Source organism: Elephantulus edwardii, unplaced genomic scaffold, assembly GCF_000299155.1.
Source record: "Elephantulus edwardii isolate Elephantulus edwardi_28Jun2011 unplaced genomic scaffold, EleEdw1.0 scaffold00139, whole genome shotgun sequence".
Lineage (NCBI taxonomy): Eukaryota > Metazoa > Chordata > Mammalia > Macroscelidea > Macroscelididae > Elephantulus > Elephantulus edwardii.
Genome location: NW_006399889.1, coordinates 6,302,934 through 6,320,233, shown reverse-complemented (window position 1 = coordinate 6,320,233; position 17,300 = coordinate 6,302,934). Strand labels below are relative to the sequence as shown.

At 39.6% G+C, this 17,300-nt stretch overlaps 1 protein-coding gene and 1 pseudogene across 1 annotated transcript in view; one reads left to right on the top strand and one right to left on the bottom strand.

Annotated features, from left to right (window-relative positions):
* LOC102869221 (cubilin-like) overlaps positions 1–17,300 on the top strand; it is a 396,294-nt gene that overhangs the window by 126,582 nt on the left and 252,412 nt on the right. The window contains exon 27 of the mRNA XM_006894323.1: positions 2,958–3,145. Coding sequence (XP_006894385.1) covers positions 2,958–3,145 — 188 coding nt within the window. The remainder of the gene's footprint in view (positions 1–2,957; positions 3,146–17,300) is intronic.
* On the bottom strand, positions 252–1,584 carry LOC102852539 (annotated as a pseudogene).

Below are 17,300 nucleotides of genomic sequence, written 5' to 3'. Positions count from 1 at the left end.
GGGTCTCTTCCGGGTCCCTCTAGCGGCATTCCCCGGTCTGGCGGCGGCGTTCCCGGTCTGGCGGCGGCGTTCCCCCAGTCTGGCGGGCGGCCGCGTGCGTTTCCCCCGTTGGGCGGCGGGGTGCGCTCCCCCGGCTGGCGGCGGCGTGCGTTCACTGCTGCATACAAATGGACTGATCAGGCCACAACATTTCAATGTGTAAAACAGAATAAGCTTTCCTGTAACAACAGCACCTTTGTGACATTCTAACTTTAGTATTCTTCTCCTTCTTCCTCATCCTCTTCTTTAACAGAATCCACATTCACCTCCTCATAATCCTTCTCAAGGGCAGCCATACCCTCATGGGCCTCAGAAAACTCTCCTTCCTCCATCCCCTCACCCACGTACCTGTGAACAAAGGCACGCTTGGCATATATCAGGTCAAATTTGTGGTCCAGACGAGCCCCGACCTCGGCGGTGGCTGTGGTGTTATTCAGCATGCATAACTTGCATAGCTTGTCATATACTGGGCAGGTGTCTACCAGGCACTATAGTGGGAGGATGGTAATTAATACAAACCTTGAAGCCAGTGGGGCACCAATTCACAAACTGAATAGTACATTTGGTGTTGATGGTGGCTATGGCAGCGTTGACATCTTTGGAAACTACATCATGGTACAACAGGCTGCAAGCCATGTATTTACTATGGCGAGGGTTACATTTTACCATCTGGTTGGCTGGCCCAAAGCAAGCATTGGTAATCTCTGCTACAGAGAGCCCTTCATGGTAAGCTTTCTCAGCAGAGATTGTGGGGGCATGTGCGGCCAGAAGGAAGTGGATGAGGGGATAGGGCACCAGGTTAGTTTGGAAATCTGTCAGATCAATATTCAGAGAAACATCAAATCTAAAGGAAGCAGTGATAGAGGACACAATTTGACCTATTAACTATTCAGGTTAGTGTAGGTTGAGCATTTGATATCAACTTTCTACAGCAGATGTCATAGATAACCTCATTGTCTACCTTGAAGGCACAATCTGAGTGCTCCAGGGTGGTGTGAATGATGAAAACAGAGTTGTAGGGGTCGACCACATCTGTGGAAACATGGTGGGGGGCTGGGTAAATGGAGAACTCCAGTTTGGAGTTCTTTCCATAATCAACAGATAGATCAACAGGGAGGTGAAGCCAGAACCATTGCCGCAACCAAAGCTTTGAAACACCAAGACGCCCCAGAGACCTGCGCACTGGTCAGCCAGTTTTCCAATACGATCCAGAACCAAGTCAATTATCTTCTTGGGCATAGTTATTGGCAGCACCTTCCTGGCCTGAGATGAACTGCTCAGGTTGGAAGAGCTGGTGGTAGGTGCCAGTGCAAACTTCATCACTGACTGTGGGTTCCAGGTCTACAAACACCATCCTAGGCATGTGCTTGCCAGCACCAGCCTCACTGAAGAAGGTGCTGAAGGAGTCATTTCCTCCCCCAGTGGTCTTGTCACTTGGCATCTGGCTGTCAGGCTGGTGCCATGCTCTAAACAGTCGAGCTCCCAGCAGGCACTGCCAATATGGACACGAGCCTGGCCAGAGTGGATGGAGATGCATTCACACATGGGTGCTGCTTTGCGATTCCAAGGAGGAGGTGGAGAAAAGGGAGCTTGTTGTTCCTTATAGGCAGTCAATGTAAGAGAACCTCTCAATAAACTTAAAATCACCTGTCAGAAAGTAATGCCATAGAAATCTACCTGTGAAGCATGTTGTTCAGAGACAACATAATGATATTTTTTCCCATTTTCTCTCATTGGACATCACAATGACAATATGAAACAAATGAACAAAAGTGTGCATGTGCTTTGTTCACGGACTTAAACTTGACTGCATTTGGCATTTACTTTGAAGAGCAGACATGGGTTTGGTTTTGGTTAGCATGACCTTCTTGAAAATGCAGCTCTAGAAAAGGCTGCCATTGGATTGAGCTCCGAGTCTCATTCCTCTGGAAGTCCTTTATGGTCCCTCTATCCCCTTGGTACCTTCTGATGACTAATAGGATGAATAACGGAGGCTTTGTTGTGAATTTCTTGCTGACTTTTGAATCTTGAACAAAGCCATGTTGTTATTCATTTTTAGCGTTCACATAGTACTTTCTTTTTTTAAACTGTTAATTTGAAGGTCAAAATTTCTGCTCCTTCCAAATATTGGAGAAAATATTGTAGAAAAACAGAAGCAAAGAATGCTTAGTATGCTTCTGTAAACAAGTAAATCAAATTGAATCTGTGAACACTGATATATTTTTTGCTCCACTCCAGTTCACAGGAATATGATGTCTAGGTTAGCGTGGTTATTCACTTTTCATGATGTTTTAAAGTTTATCAATTTGCTTAAGTGTTATTATTAAGTATTATTTCACATTTGTATCATATAAAAAGTAAAACCTTTGAGGCATAGAATCCAGTGGACTGCCTTATTTTTTTTTTTTAGTCTGGAAATTTTCTGTGTTTAACAAGGTTACAGTATAATTTTTCAGTTGTTCCTGTTAGTGGAAAATATTTTAGTTTACCTTCTCGGACAGGTTTCCATATCAAAGATTCTAGCTTTCATAGATTTTACTATATGTAAATGCATTGGCAAACTAAAAACACCACACATGTATTTAAAGTAGGATTTTCTTTTTAAGAAAGGGAAATAAACATATCTCTTAGAATAATTATGACATATGTGATTTTCATAATTATATGTAATATATATGTAAAAAATTTCAAACCACATATATGTAAGAACCTAGTGGTTCTTAACAACTGTTGCTGGGTACCATCAAGTGAGACCTACCACATAGTTTCCCCTCTATTGAGTTTTCAGAAGCACTCATTGCATGGGAAGAGACTCCTTACCATTCTCCAGCAGAGCAGCTGTTTTGGTTGGCAGTGCTGCTCCTTACCGCTAAGCCACCATAGCTCCCCACTTTAACAATTATGATTCTCTTTTTCAGTATGTGAGAGTGTGGTGATTGTCAATCGAACGTACGGCATCTTGGAGAGTATACATTTTCCGAACCCTTATAAGGAGAACCAGCGTTGCAACTGGACTATCCAGGCAACGAGTGGCAACACTGTGAACTATACCTTCTTAGCATTTGACCTAGAACTTTACACAAACTGCTCCACGGACTATTTAGAGGTATGTATCCTGAAGTTTCTCCTCTGAGATCCATTTAATGGTTAAACCGGGCTGCTCCTTGGAGACAAGGATTCTGAGGCTCCATCTAACATACTTTGGACATGTTGTAAGGAGAGACCGGTCCTTGCAGAAGGACATCATGTTTGGGAGGGTGGAGAGACAGTGCAGGAAGGGAAAGCCCTCTATGAGGTGGATTGATTCAGTGACTGGGGTAATCAGGATGGGTATGTCAGAGGCAGTGCGATTGGCACAGGACAGAGCAGAGTTTAGGGCTGTTGTACATAGGGTCGCTATGAGTCGCAAGCGACTCGACGGCACATAACAACATCCTGAAGTGAAACACATCATAGTGCTTAAGGATTAAAAGAGTCAATTGAAGCTGGAAGTAACCGTGCTTTATAGAATTGAAGCTCTAACCCCACACCACACATCTGTGTTACACCAACCACCCATAGTAGTACATTTATTTTACGCCTTTTTAATCACACCTTCTTAATATTAAGGACACTTGATCTACTAAATTATATAAAAAAATGAATGATCTCTTTTGTAAAGTATTATCCATTTCAGTGCATTTTCTGGAATGATTGCCCTCATATTATTTCTTTTACACAGAAATAGAAAGATACCTCTGTTTACCAGCTGTTTTTAGGTTTGTCCTCTAAACAGGAACTCAGAAATGTTTAGTTATTGCATTTTGTTGGTGTAATTTTATAACTAATATGCCCGGCTATTTTGATTTATGATTTAGAGTATTTTACTTAGGCTCATTTTAATTTCTACAGAAAGAGTGTTTCTAATTAATAATGGCAACCAGTAACATTACTCAACCTTCTGTATGCAGTATTATGTTCTAAAAGTAGCTACAATATGAGGGAATAAAAAAATTACTTAGTACTTCTCCTTTAAGGAAATATTTTAATTATTGATTAATTTATTTTTGTTTACTTGAGTGTAAATTGTAAAGCTATAGATTGAAAAGTTGTATACTCATTTAAATTTGTTAACTTTTATATCCATGCATACAATTACAAATATCTTCACTTAAGACATTAGAATATTTTCCTACTTAGCTCACTTAATGATTTAACTAAATTTTTATTTAAAAATGCTAAGGGAATTTCAGAAATCCTGTTTGCAATTACTTTGAAGCATCAATGCTTTTAATTTCAAGGTCAGACTCCCAGGATATGATACTTGATCCTGCCATTGAATTTGAAATAGTACTTATCCTTGTGGCTTAATTTTCACCCAAACAATAGATAGATCTGCATGGTGAACAGTAACAACAGAGAAGTAGTTGTTTCTTAGAACAAGCAACCATATATGATAAAGAGGGGAGTATTTTTCCAAGGCTAGGACTAAGAACACTATGAAGGGTAGGGCAAAAGAATTAATGAAAATGAGAATCGCAGTGAGGAAATTTGAAGAGTTTGGTTCTGTGTGAATATTATAATTAATTTCTTAAAATGAAATATGCGTAAATCTTTGAATGGGAAACCAATAAGATTTGTAAACTTTAAACTATAAAAAATGTTACAAAAGAAAATATCCTAGTAGAATTGTATTAACCTCATTAGCAATTCTATTAAGAATGGATGAAAAAACAAAAATGAGAAGTTCCGGCGACTTAGTTTTTAAGGAGCTGCACTCCTAACCTAAAGACTGTGCCTTTTTGGCAGTTCAAAACCAGCAGCACCTCTTCAGCAGACGATGAGCAAATTCTTCCCATGTGAATTATAGCTTCAGAAACCCACCGGGAGGCCAGCTATCAGTCAATTCTGGTTTGATGGCAATGAGAGAGAGGATACCACAAAGAACAGTTCAGTGTTCATCCATTTTAGGAGGCAGCAATGTTGTTCAGTTCCACAGTCCACATTCTTGGCACCAGCAGTCAAGAAATGAAAAGATGAATTGCATTAGGAGAATCTGCTGCCAGGGACCTCTCCAGAGTGCTGAAGAGTAATGATTTCAGTCTAGAGACTAAGGTGTGCCTGATGCGGGCCATCATCTTCACAATTGCTTGCTATGAATTGGAGAGCTAGGCAGTGACAACGGATGACAGAAGAAGAATCAATGCCTTTGAGTTGCAGTGCTGGAGAAGAGTATGTAACATACCATGGACCACCAGGAGAACAAACATTCTGTCCTAGAGAGGGTGAAATCCAGTTACTCCTTGGAGGCAAAGATGTTGAAGCTCTGTCTCACGTACTTTGGGCATGTTGCCACATGAGACTAGCCCTTGGAGTTGTGGTGCTGGAAAAAAGTCTTGGATCACTATGGAAATAAATAGGTCTGTCTTGGAGATAGTGAAACCAAATTTTTCCTTGGAGACTAGAACATCATGCTCAGAAGGATGGAGAGACAGCACAGGATAGGAAGACCCAGGTTGAGAAGGATTGATACAGTAACTGGGGCAATGAGGGTAGTAGGTGTGTCAGAGCCAGTGAGAATAGCTCAGGGTAAGGCAGGCTTCAAAGCTGTTGTGCATAGGGTCGCTATGAGTCCCAGGCAACTCAACGGTACTTAACAACAACAACAACCAATTGAGATACTTCAATACATGGATGCAATGCTAAGAGCTCTCAAGTGTAACAGTTAAGATTGCAGATCCAGTTGACAATGAATATGGTTTGGTGATTATGCATTTAAAGCCGCCCTGCATGAAGCGATCACTCCTGAGCTAAGAGGAAGAATGAGACGTCACAATCTTGTGATAGCTTTGATTTATGGCCCCCAAAGCTAGCAATCTTGATGTTTTACATGCTAATCATGACTTCATCAGCTACAGCCAGTAACCTGCTTTCTGATCTGATTTTCACTGGACACTGATGTTCATTGGACATTGCAGCTATAGTGTTGCTTTGCTAATCCACAGACTGTGATTCTCCACCTGTTTGAATCTACCAGGGTTTCCTTTTGGGAGCTCCGATGGTTTAGTGGTAAGATCCTATACTGCAATGCCAAGGGCGTGAGACTCCCATCCCTCAGCTCCTCTGCAAGGCAAAAATGGGCAGTTTCCTGCTGTTGATTTACTGTCGCTGAAAACGTGCTGGGGGGTCAGCTGTGGGTCAGTTCTAACCTGATGGTACACAAAACCAACAGTGACTTCTTTGGAGAAAGAAAGTCTGAAAAATCTTGTGATTAACAGCCTCAGAAACCCCAGTGAAGGGTCACTCTCAGTTGGCATTGACTTGACAGCAGATTTTTAGAATCCTAATTATTGAGAATGAACTGCATCCCAAACTGGCTTCTAAATATTTTCTCTACACATTTATTGCAATTCTACAGTTTAAAGAACAAGCCAAACACACTCTTGACCTTGCATAATATGCAAGACAGTACACTAAAGATTTGATAAAGTGTCACAAAAGCTACAAAGAGGAGGAAGGCTTTTGAACTTGACTTTAAAAGAGGCCTTGGCAGAAAAGACTGGGGTGGGATATGAGATTACACAGTATTTGCAGGGCGTGACCTCCCAGTTCTTTGGCCTCACATGGGGGTGAAATGATAACCAAAAATTTCTATCAGGTAATTTTAAAAGATCTTTGAAATGTGTGAAAAAAATAAAAGAGCAAAATCTTGTTCCCTCAGTGGCATCCTGTAGAGGCCACGTCTCCGGTAGGTTATAGGCATGCCATTTCTCTTGAGTAGCATTGTTGGACAAAATGCAAACATACTGAATGAGAACCAAAAGGTCAGTACAACCTTCCAGAGAGCAGCACTGGCCAGAGGAGGCGATCTCTGGTTTCCATTTCTTGTAAGCCAAGGGCCAAGACAAGAGCACTAGCGACAGTGGTTGCTCTATGATGGCAACTTTGAAAGAACACAAATCACCATTTAAGGAGAAGGAAAAAATCTGCACACACAGAGAATCTAGTCTCCATGATTTTAATCACTTCCAGTTAAAGAGATTTTCAAAAAGTGACCTAGCCTATTGCCAACTGAATGGCTGTTCTTGTAGCCAGGCCTTAGTTATTTTGAATTAATAAAACTGAAAATATGAGAAGATTTAATTAGGTGCTTGGTGGATATTGTAGCCAACTTTGCTGAGAGGTATATAACTTGGTAAAGATCCCATTGGGAAGAAAAATCTGTCCTTTATTAGTTTTTCCTCTGGGTAAAACAAAATACTTTGGATTTGGAAATAAAAGATTCAATGAGAAAACAGTAATTGGTCAAAGTATGGAAGACACTATTACCCATATAATTATTAAAAAATTAAAATCTTAAGAATTATTTTAAAGGTTATTTGTTTTGTTTGGGGTTTTTTTTTGGTTGCATTGGTTTTTGGTTTTTTTTTTTTTAAGTCTCTATATAGAAGAGAAGATTTCTAATAGATGGTTGAATAGGAAAGCTGAAGCAATAAATTTGGGGTAAATCAATACAGAGATGGTGCAGCAAGACCAGAGAGTATGGTAGGTCTCACAGGAATATGGATGTGATGAGAAGTGAGACTCACTGACCCGCTGTGATTAAGTCAGTTATGACTCATACTGCCCCTCCATTGGGTTTCCAAAGCTGTAAATCTTAATGGGAAGAGATTTCCCATCTTTCTCTCTTGGAGATGCTGGTGGATTTGAATTATTGGCCATTTGGTCAGCAACACAACCTATAACACCTAGTAGCATTGCAAAAGGATGAGCAAAACCAGAGAGATTTAGAAAGGAAGTGAGGTGTTTCATTAAGATTTACAGAGAATTTTTATTTTCATTCATTCATTGTTGCACTTCTCTCCCTGCCCACCTCTCCCCTTCAGTTCATTCTTCTCTTTGAAAAGTAAAAGAAAAATTCTTTAATTGTTATACAATCCCTCCCCCTAAGTCCACTACACTATGCAGCCTTTGTTCTGGACTCATGTCATGACAATAATATCAAATTATATATACATTTTAAACAGTTCTCTCTCACATTTGTTCCAATACAGTATACATAGTTTATCCTATCTTTCTCAATCCCCTCCCAACCTCAATGTCAGTCCCGTTTTACAACAGTGGCACTAACTATGCAGTATTTGTCCTTTTGTGACTGAGATAATTCATTCAGCATAATGTCCTCCATGGTCACCCATTTTTAATAATATTGCATGAGTTCCTTGTTTTTCAATGCAGTGTAGTATTCTATTGTGTGAATATACCACAGCTTCTCTATCCATTCATTTGTTAATGGGCACTTGGGTTGTTTCCAATTCTTTACTATTGTAAGCAAAGCCGCAATAATAATGGGTGTGCATATATCTGCTTGGGTGGCAGTTATGGTTTCTTTAGGGTATATTCCCTGTAGTGAAATTGCTGGGTCAAATGGTATTTCTATTTACAACTTTTTGAGAAAGTACCAAACTGCCGTCCATAGTGGTTACACCACTTTACACTCCCACCAACAGTGAATAAGCATTCCAGTTTCTCCACAACCTCACCAGCATTCGTCATTTTCTGTTCTGTTAAATTTTTCTATTCTTACTGGGGTGAGATGAGCTGCTTTTCAAAGGTCAAGAAGGTTAAGAGTTGAGAAGCTTCCTCTGGAGAACATTTTTATTCTGGTGAGACCATTGCTTTAAGAATGGTGGACACAATAGACAGATTGCAGTGGGAAGAGGTGTGAATGGTGAATTAATATAGTCTTAACTGAAGAGGACCTGGGACACTTTCTTCAGAAGGTCAAGAACTTCAGCTTTCAATGTGGATTGAAGCTCAACATCAAGAAAACAAATATTTTTCACCACTGGGCTGATTGGTAGCATCATGACAGACATTGAAGAGATTTAGATTATTAAAAGCTTCAGTTTGCTTGGGTCCACAATCAACACTCTTGGTACCAACAGCCGGGGAATCCAATGATGAATTACATTGGGAAAGTCAGCTGTCAGGGACTCTCCAAAGTACTGAAGAACAACAATGTCAGTCTGAAGACTAAGGTGCCATGGTCTTCACAATTACTTGCCATGCATCAGAGAGCTGGACAATGACTAGGCATGATAGAAGGAGAAGTGATGCCGTTAGCTATGGTACTGGAGAAGGGTATTGAATATACCAGGGATTGCTAAGAGAATAAACAGTTTTATCCAAGAGGATAAAATCAGACTGCTTCTTTGAGGAAAGGATTTTGAAGTAGTCCTTTGAAAAAGACCTCATGCTTGGAAGGGCAGAGGGGCAGTGCAAGTGAGGAAGACCCTCAAAAAGATTGATTGACTCAGTGACTGGGGTAATGGATTTAGGTGCGTCAGACAGTAAGATTGGCTCTGGATAGAACAAGAGTTCAGAATTATACATAGGGTCATTATGAGTTGCAAGCAACTCAATGGCACATAACAATAACAACATCTCTGGAGCAAGCCCTGTAAAGCAGGGCTTCTTTGCCGCAGTCTTTTATACTTCAGTTCCATTAACTTGTGTAAATGACAAGCTTTCATTGGACACCCTCTTCTGCATTCTTTCTTGTATGTCAGTTTCCCCTAAAATGTGTCCTTTAGAATTGGGCGAAATACTTTACCTAACCCGGTCATTGCCAAATATGTTTGAACAATGCTATCAGGTGCTTATCCTTCTAGTTTTATGGGAAGTCCCCAGGTTACAAGAGAGAATCATTCATTAAAGTTGGGACTTTGATGAACTTTGTGGAAGATAAAATTCAATTTATGTCACCACATCATATTTTCCTCTCTAATTAAAGCTGTTTAGGAAGCAGTTTAGAAATTAACTGAAAAGATAAGAGAGAGCCAGGAACCAACACATCAGGACTGATTGCCCACTCTTCTTTTTATGTCCTTTGCCATTTCCCCTACATATGTGCACTACTTTCGGAACCTTCTCCTTAAAAAGTTTCCTCTGAGTTTCTGCAGTCCCACCTCTGAGTTTACAACCAACCAAAAATGTGCCTTGGTTGGTGAAAGATTCTAAAAATAGTCTGTTGTTAAATACCATCAAGTCAACCACACTTCATAGCAACTCTAGGAACATGGATCTGAATCTTGCCCTAACCTGTGCCATCCTCATCATCTCTGATATTCCTTTTGAACTCGACAGGAAAGGCTTGGATCGGTAGGCTCTCTATGGTCGGGTGTCCCTCAGGACAGGTAGCCAGCTCTGGCCTGAAGCAGTGAGGTCAAGCTCTCGAGTCCTGGTTCTTCACGGGGCATGATTGTGGGCGCCATCCGGCTCTTTGAGCAAAGGCAGGAGTATTGCTGGTATGTCAAACGTTTCTTAAATACCCATGAGTTCACAAGGGTTATGAAATTAGTTCTGTGCCTTTCAGGATGACAGAAAAATTCCTCAGGCATGGCAAAATTCAGTAAAGGAGTCTGCTGTCTTATCTTCTAGACTGCACTTTAATATCCTCTTACTAATTAATAACTCTTCCATTTCAATATTAAATAAGGCATTTTTCTACTTCCTTTTTCTCATGACATGCCATATTCCTTAAGCATAGGTTCAGCCCAGATTTTGATCTTCCTTTTGCCTTAAAGCTTTTTTCATGTGTTGGAATTGACTTAATGGTGACTAAGAGCAACGACAACAATGTGAGCTTTAAAATATCACCATTTTCATTAACTGGGTTGTTTTGTAAAGTTTAATTGATTTTGTACTAATGTCCATAAAACAGTTGAAAGTCCTGTGTAACCCGAAGGCTTCTTAGTAGATTGAGTGCTTCAGAATTTCCATCTTTTTTTGGAAAGGGCCAGAATTTAATTTTTTTTAAGTAAGATTTTTATTTTATACTGGTTCAGAATTTTATTTTTTAGAGTTTTCTAGTTTATTGAATTTCCCTTTGTTTTTCACTGTTGTTCTACTCTTTTCTTTTTTGATCCATAGTCTCATATCTCCTTTTGAATTTTTTAAAAATGACTCCTTCTGACCAAGGCCTGTGATAGTCATCACAGACTCCGAAAGACATGGATTGCAATCTCCTATCATTGTTGGTCACTTTCACCTCAACAGCCCAGACAGCAGGGAGAAGCACTACGCTTTACTACTTTCTTTGTTTTCTCAGATATGGAATCCTACAACATATTCACCAAATGTTAGGCTTCTTTCTGTCCGTGACATCTAATTCCTTTCCCTATCCAGCTCTTTTTTGACATACTAGCATTCGTATATTTCTTTTGTGAAAATATTGTTCTCTCTACAGAGGAAGCATATGTTGGAAGATGAAGTCCCTGTGGCTGTCTACTAAATCTGGCTGCTTTCCAGAGTCATTGGGAAAATCTTGTTAGACTAACATATTCCTAGACCTTGTTAACCCAAAGGAAGCTCTAGTGACTTAGTGGTAAGGAGATAAACTGCCAAACAAAATACACACTTTTTAAATCTACCAGCTGCTCCATGGGAGAAAGGTGGTCTATCTCCCTCCTCCCCTTGTGATTTACTCCCTCTGAAAACAGGCTAGGATGATCATGGACACTTTTACAGATATTGTTACAGGAATGAATATTTTTATGCTTATTTAACAGACAAGTGAACTGGAACTCAAATAAGGAAAGTAACAATAGCCAAGATCTTTCTACTACTGGGCAGTAGTGAAGTCATATTTCACACTCAGGTCTGTGTAACCAAAGTCTTGAGTCTTAAGCCTGGATTCAAATCCTGGCTTCTCCTCACTAGCTGTGATGTTGGGCAAATAATTTAACCTCACCATACCACAGTTTCCTAATACGTAAAAATGACAGTAATCATTGTACTTATTCATAAAGTTATAATATTGAGTGCTCAAAAAAAAGTATCCCATATTCTTCTGGTATGAACCTAAGTCTGAATTCAGGCTTCAGATTTTCCTTTCAGCATCTCAGAACTTTGTCTCTCACCCTCTGAAAACCCCCTATGTGTCAGCTATGAGTCTGTTCCAATTTGATGGCATAGACAACAAAGAGCAGCAGTTGGATTTCTCTGTGGAAAGGATGTTAGCTTGGGGAGGCTTTTCCAGTAAATACTTATAGCCTCAGGAACCTGATGAGGGGTTCCTAAGAGTTAGATTCAACTGCACAGCAATGAGTGTGTGCATGTGTTATTATTTTAAAATAAACTTACAATTGTGGGCCATTTTTGCTCTCCAAAGCATTTTGTAGTAAGTGCCATCTGTGATTAATTTGTAATGTGTTGAAAGCAGAGGCTCCTTCCCCTGGCATCCTTGCTTTCCTACACCAAAAAAATTGAGGTTTCTGTATCTCTATGTAAGAAGTGTGGTAGTTAAAATCCCATTTGCCGTTGGAGAAATGCAGAGAAGCAGATGGGATTTTATGTCTTAGCAGCAATGATCCTAGTTATAGGTGCCCCTTTATTACGTCCTGCACAGATGTGTCATGTTTCATAGAACTGTCTTTAAGGGGAAGTTTGCTTCTAGGAGGCTGGTGTTTTGCTCAGAATTCAAAGATCAACTAGTACAATTCTGAGGACAACTAGTATTCAAAAATATACATAAAGGGTGGCAACAGTATGGGCTGTTCATATAGTATAGTTCATGTATTCTGTGCTTGATAACAAATAGAACCCTGCACTCTCCTAGGCATGATTTGAACCTGGAAAAGCTTAAAATGAAGCATATAGTTTTGTTGATTATGTCAAATACTTTGTGATGTCATTAATCATAATGACAAAAGGCCTTTTACCAGAAATTTAGGCTCAAAAAGTGCCTGCAGTGACATGTGCTTTTCAAATATGAAGGGAAAATTTCAGACAAAAGATGTTTGTTTTAGTGAGATCAGAACCCCAACTCAAAAAAGTATGCTGATCTTTTCCTGATGGTCTTCACCATGAGGGATTTTCTACAGCTGCATTATTTGCTGTTGTTAATGAGACAAATGTACAAGCCTTCAAAAGAGAGCTTTTGATCTTAGTTTCAAAAGGAATTTTGGGTTTCCCTTCTCAATAGTTCATCAAACATATAGAATAGAATCAAGATGAAGCCCTATATATTATTTCAAAACTACCCATAAGGCCAACAAAAATTCCATTGTTAAGTACAATGTTGTTGAGCCAACTATGACTCAGGGGCGTGATGAATAACAGATCTGAACCTTGTCCCTTTTTGAAGGACTGAACCCTCCTTACAACATGCCAAAATATGTGAGATGAAGTTTCACCACCCTTTACTCTATGGAGCACCCTGGTTGCAATTTCTCCAAGACAGACTTATTTGTTCTTTGGCAGTCCAGGGGATATTCAGCACTCTTCTCCACCACCACAACTCAAAGGCCTCGGTTCTTCTGACTCTCAGTTGCATAGCAAGTATTTGAACAGACTATGGCTTGGATCAGGTACACCTTACTTTTTAAACTTGAAGTCTTACTCTTTAGCACACTGGAGAATCCCTTCACAGCATATTTTACTAATGTAATGTGTCTTTTGATTACTTGACTTGCTAGTACCAAGGGTGTTGGTTGTGAGTCCAAGTAAGATTACATCATTGACTACTTCTCCATCTATCAGGATGTTGCCATTTTGTCCAGTGGTGAGGACCAAGAGGTATTAAAAATAATGAGTGAATATTAAAAATAAAAGGTGAGCAGTGGAGGGGCAAAGGGAAAATGTTCAAAAGTTCATGAATGAAAATCCATTTTTTTCTGTAAACTTTCATTAAAATCACAATTCAAATAAAAATTTTCTAGAAAAAAATTCCATTAGATAATTTAAACTTAGAAATATTCTACAAACCAAGGTGCATCTAGCCATGCCATGGTGTGTTTCAATTGCTTTGTTTGCATATGAAATTTAAACAATAAATGAGGAGGACTGAAGAAGAATCAATGCCTTTGACTTGTGGTTTTGGTATAAAGTATTCATATTTACCACAAACTGCCAAAACGACAAACAAATCTGTCTTGGAGGAAGTACAATCAGAGTGCTCGTTAGAAGCAAGAAAGGTGAGACTTTGTCTCACATATTCTACAGCCATGTTGGCAGGAGGGACTAGTCCTTTGAAAAAGACATGGGGCTTGGGAAAGCGGAGCCTCAGAGAAAGAGAGGAAGACCTCTAATGAGCCGAATCAGCACAGTGACTGCACAGTGGGCTTGATTATAAAGGAAACAGAGAATGGTGTTCTCAAGGTGGAATTACACAGTGACTGTTACAATTGGCTTAGGCATGGTAAAGAAGGTGAGGAGAGCCCAAGGTGGTGCAACATTTTGATTGTTGTTTGCAAGGTTCCCATTAACCATAGTCTCAATGGCACCTAACAACATACTTCTGGTGCCACCTTGCCTCTCTGGGCTGTCCTCACCTTGCTCTGCTCCTCAGAGCAATGGCGTTTAGTATACAAGGTCCAGTCTACCACTGAATAAGCATACAGCATGAATAACAATGCCTTGCTCAGAATGCTAAGTTTAAAAACCTAGTAATAGTTATGGACTTTTGAAAAATGTTGTTGAATTTATGCTTTTTAAAATTAGAAGAATTTCCAAATGTAGCGTTTCAGAATTGAAAAACCACACATCTTTATCACCCCATTCCCACATTTATGATTTATTTAGCAGGATTTCACCTCCCACTTTTCCTGAGTAGGAAAAAGCTTGGATAACTGTCCTTTCCCTCTCCCCCTTCCTATTTCCAGAGATTACTCAGTGAACCAGATTCCTCTTTACTCCTGAGTTCATCTGTAGCAGATGGTGAGACTTCTAGGATGGAGAATAACACATGAGAATGTGTAGTGTTTCATTGCAGCGGGAGAGTTGTCAAAGGGAAGGGTATGGTTCTTGGAACTAAGTGTTCATGTAGACCCTGGAGAGTACTCATGGCTTTCCAGGCTTCTCACTTACCGGTAGGGAAGGGATTAAGCACTTATTCTTCCATCAGTGCCTATCGATACTTATGTTTGTGAGAGATCGCTAGTCCCTAAACACCTGAAGATATAGTCTCATTAATAATAGAAGACTGGTTACAATACAATGGGAACATTAAGGACACAGTACAGTTTTACATTAATGCTGGAGCAGATTATCTCATCTAGTAAAACTTTTAAAGGGCTAGTTTTTCCTTATTTTTTGTGCAAAGTTCAGACTGTGCTGCAAATAGGTCAAATGTTTGGTTGAATAGAGAAACAGCAATAATCTTGAAATACAGAAAAGATAATGGAAATGGTGTAATACATTCTGGAAAATTTTTATTTTTAGGCATTTTTTTACTTTTCATTGTTATTTGGGTGAATATTTATAGAGCAAATTAGGTTTTAATTAAATAATTTATGGACAGTTTTTTTTAACTTATGAACAATTTTTGTGTGACATTTGTTGTAATGCCTTTCATGGAAACAGCACTCTTCCCACTTTTTTCCAGGGCTCCCTGGTTTGATTTCCCCACTATCTTTGGTTTTTTTGGTGGGGGAGAACCTGGCTGCTTGAGAGCCTAAAACAGTATAGGATTTTGAAATAAAAAAAAATGTCCAATGCATATCTACATTGTCATGCCAATATGTTTCTAAAGATAATACTTTAATAATAAGCTTATCTGATCACGAAAGAATACACAGTCATGGCATAAGATTTGTAAAAAAAAAACCCCTTTTTAAAAAATCAAGGAAATACTATATCCTAGAATTGCATCACTTAATAAAACTCCTAATAACATGTACTGATGTTGACTTCCTGTCCCCTCTCTCAGATATTTACAGTAAGATTCGAATGATAACATTCTGTACATACTATTCTGGAATAATATTTTTCAACTAACAATAATGGCTTTGTGAACACTTCCCCAGGCTGTTTATTGTAGCACATCACTCAATGCACTACATACTCCAACAGCAGGGGACGTTTTGTGTATTACATGTCCTGGGACACTCGAAATCTCTTCATATTTTCAGTATTATAAACAATGCTGGAATAAACATCAGTGTAGTTGACTTGTTGTGTACACTCTTGAAGAGATAATGATGTTACAAAAAAAAAAAAAAAAAGAAATCCAAATTCAGCTCCGTGGGTTCTAGAATGCTAAACTTGGAGAAAGAAATGAGCATGCAAACATGCTACCCAGAAGAGATAGCAACTGGCCACGAGCTGGAAAGGTTAGGTGGTTTGTATTTGAAACAGAGCTCTAATCCAGAGTGACACTGAGTAACTCCGAATGTGATCTTTAGATGGTTTTTAGATGGTTTCCTGCTCTCATGCAAGCCCAGCAGCATGAGTAATTGTTTAATTTTAGATGGGCATTTCATATTTCCTGCTCCACCCTGCCGGCACATGGCACTGTGGCTTTTCTGTTGCCTGTGCTCTGGGGCTCTGAGAATGGCCATGTGTCTAATGGACGGACTTTGGCCTCCTGGGACCATGGACGAGCACATGAGTCTATCATGCTGTGCTTATTAGCCATCCCTTTCAATGGTTGCCTAATTTACTCTTCATAATTTAATTTTCTACTTGTCTCCCTGGGCTTTTCTCATTCCCAATGGAAGCAATTCCCCCTACGCTCTGATTCTTGTTTAGTGTTTCCGTTGTTCTTACAGGAAGACTTCAAAAGCTTTGCAAAGTTAAAATAAGCTGTTGATGTTCCAGGTTTATCAAGATTTGTGTGAAGTTCAGCAACAAAAATTCTCAGTAAAGAGTTTAAGGAGGCTGCTCCCATGGGGCTAGTTATAGTTGGTTTTGGAGTGGGGAAAATCTGAGAGATGCCCCAAGAATTTACTGATTCCCACCCCTTGGGGAGCTCTCTCACTCCTCAGTGAGAGTACAGGGTGGGGCCAGACAGGAAAAGGGGAAAGGCTTTGACAGAAAATAACCACATTTCCTTTTACAATTGGGAGCCAATTATCTCTCCCTTATCCACTTCCCCATACCAGAATAACCCCAGCAGCCCCTGGGTTGCTAAAATTCTGTTCTCCCTTATCTCCTTTTGCAATCAGCTATTCTTCTTCCATATAATCACACATTTACCCCAAAGGTTGGGCTGTGATTTGCTTTGGGTATTCTATTCTTCAGGTTTCCTCAGGCTCTACACACAACCAGGTTGCCATAGCAACATATACCCATAATGACTGTCTGCCACTTTACTTGAATCATTTCTTCCCTGTCTGGCCTGTGAGAGATGATTTCTGTGAAATGTTTTATATGAGTCAGATCAAGTGTTCTGTAACCATCCTATTTCATTTCACACAGATATTTTTTGGACTGAGTTCTTTGGAAAATATGTTGCTTCCCATTGCCTATACCCAATTGTCCTCAATCATATTTTAAGC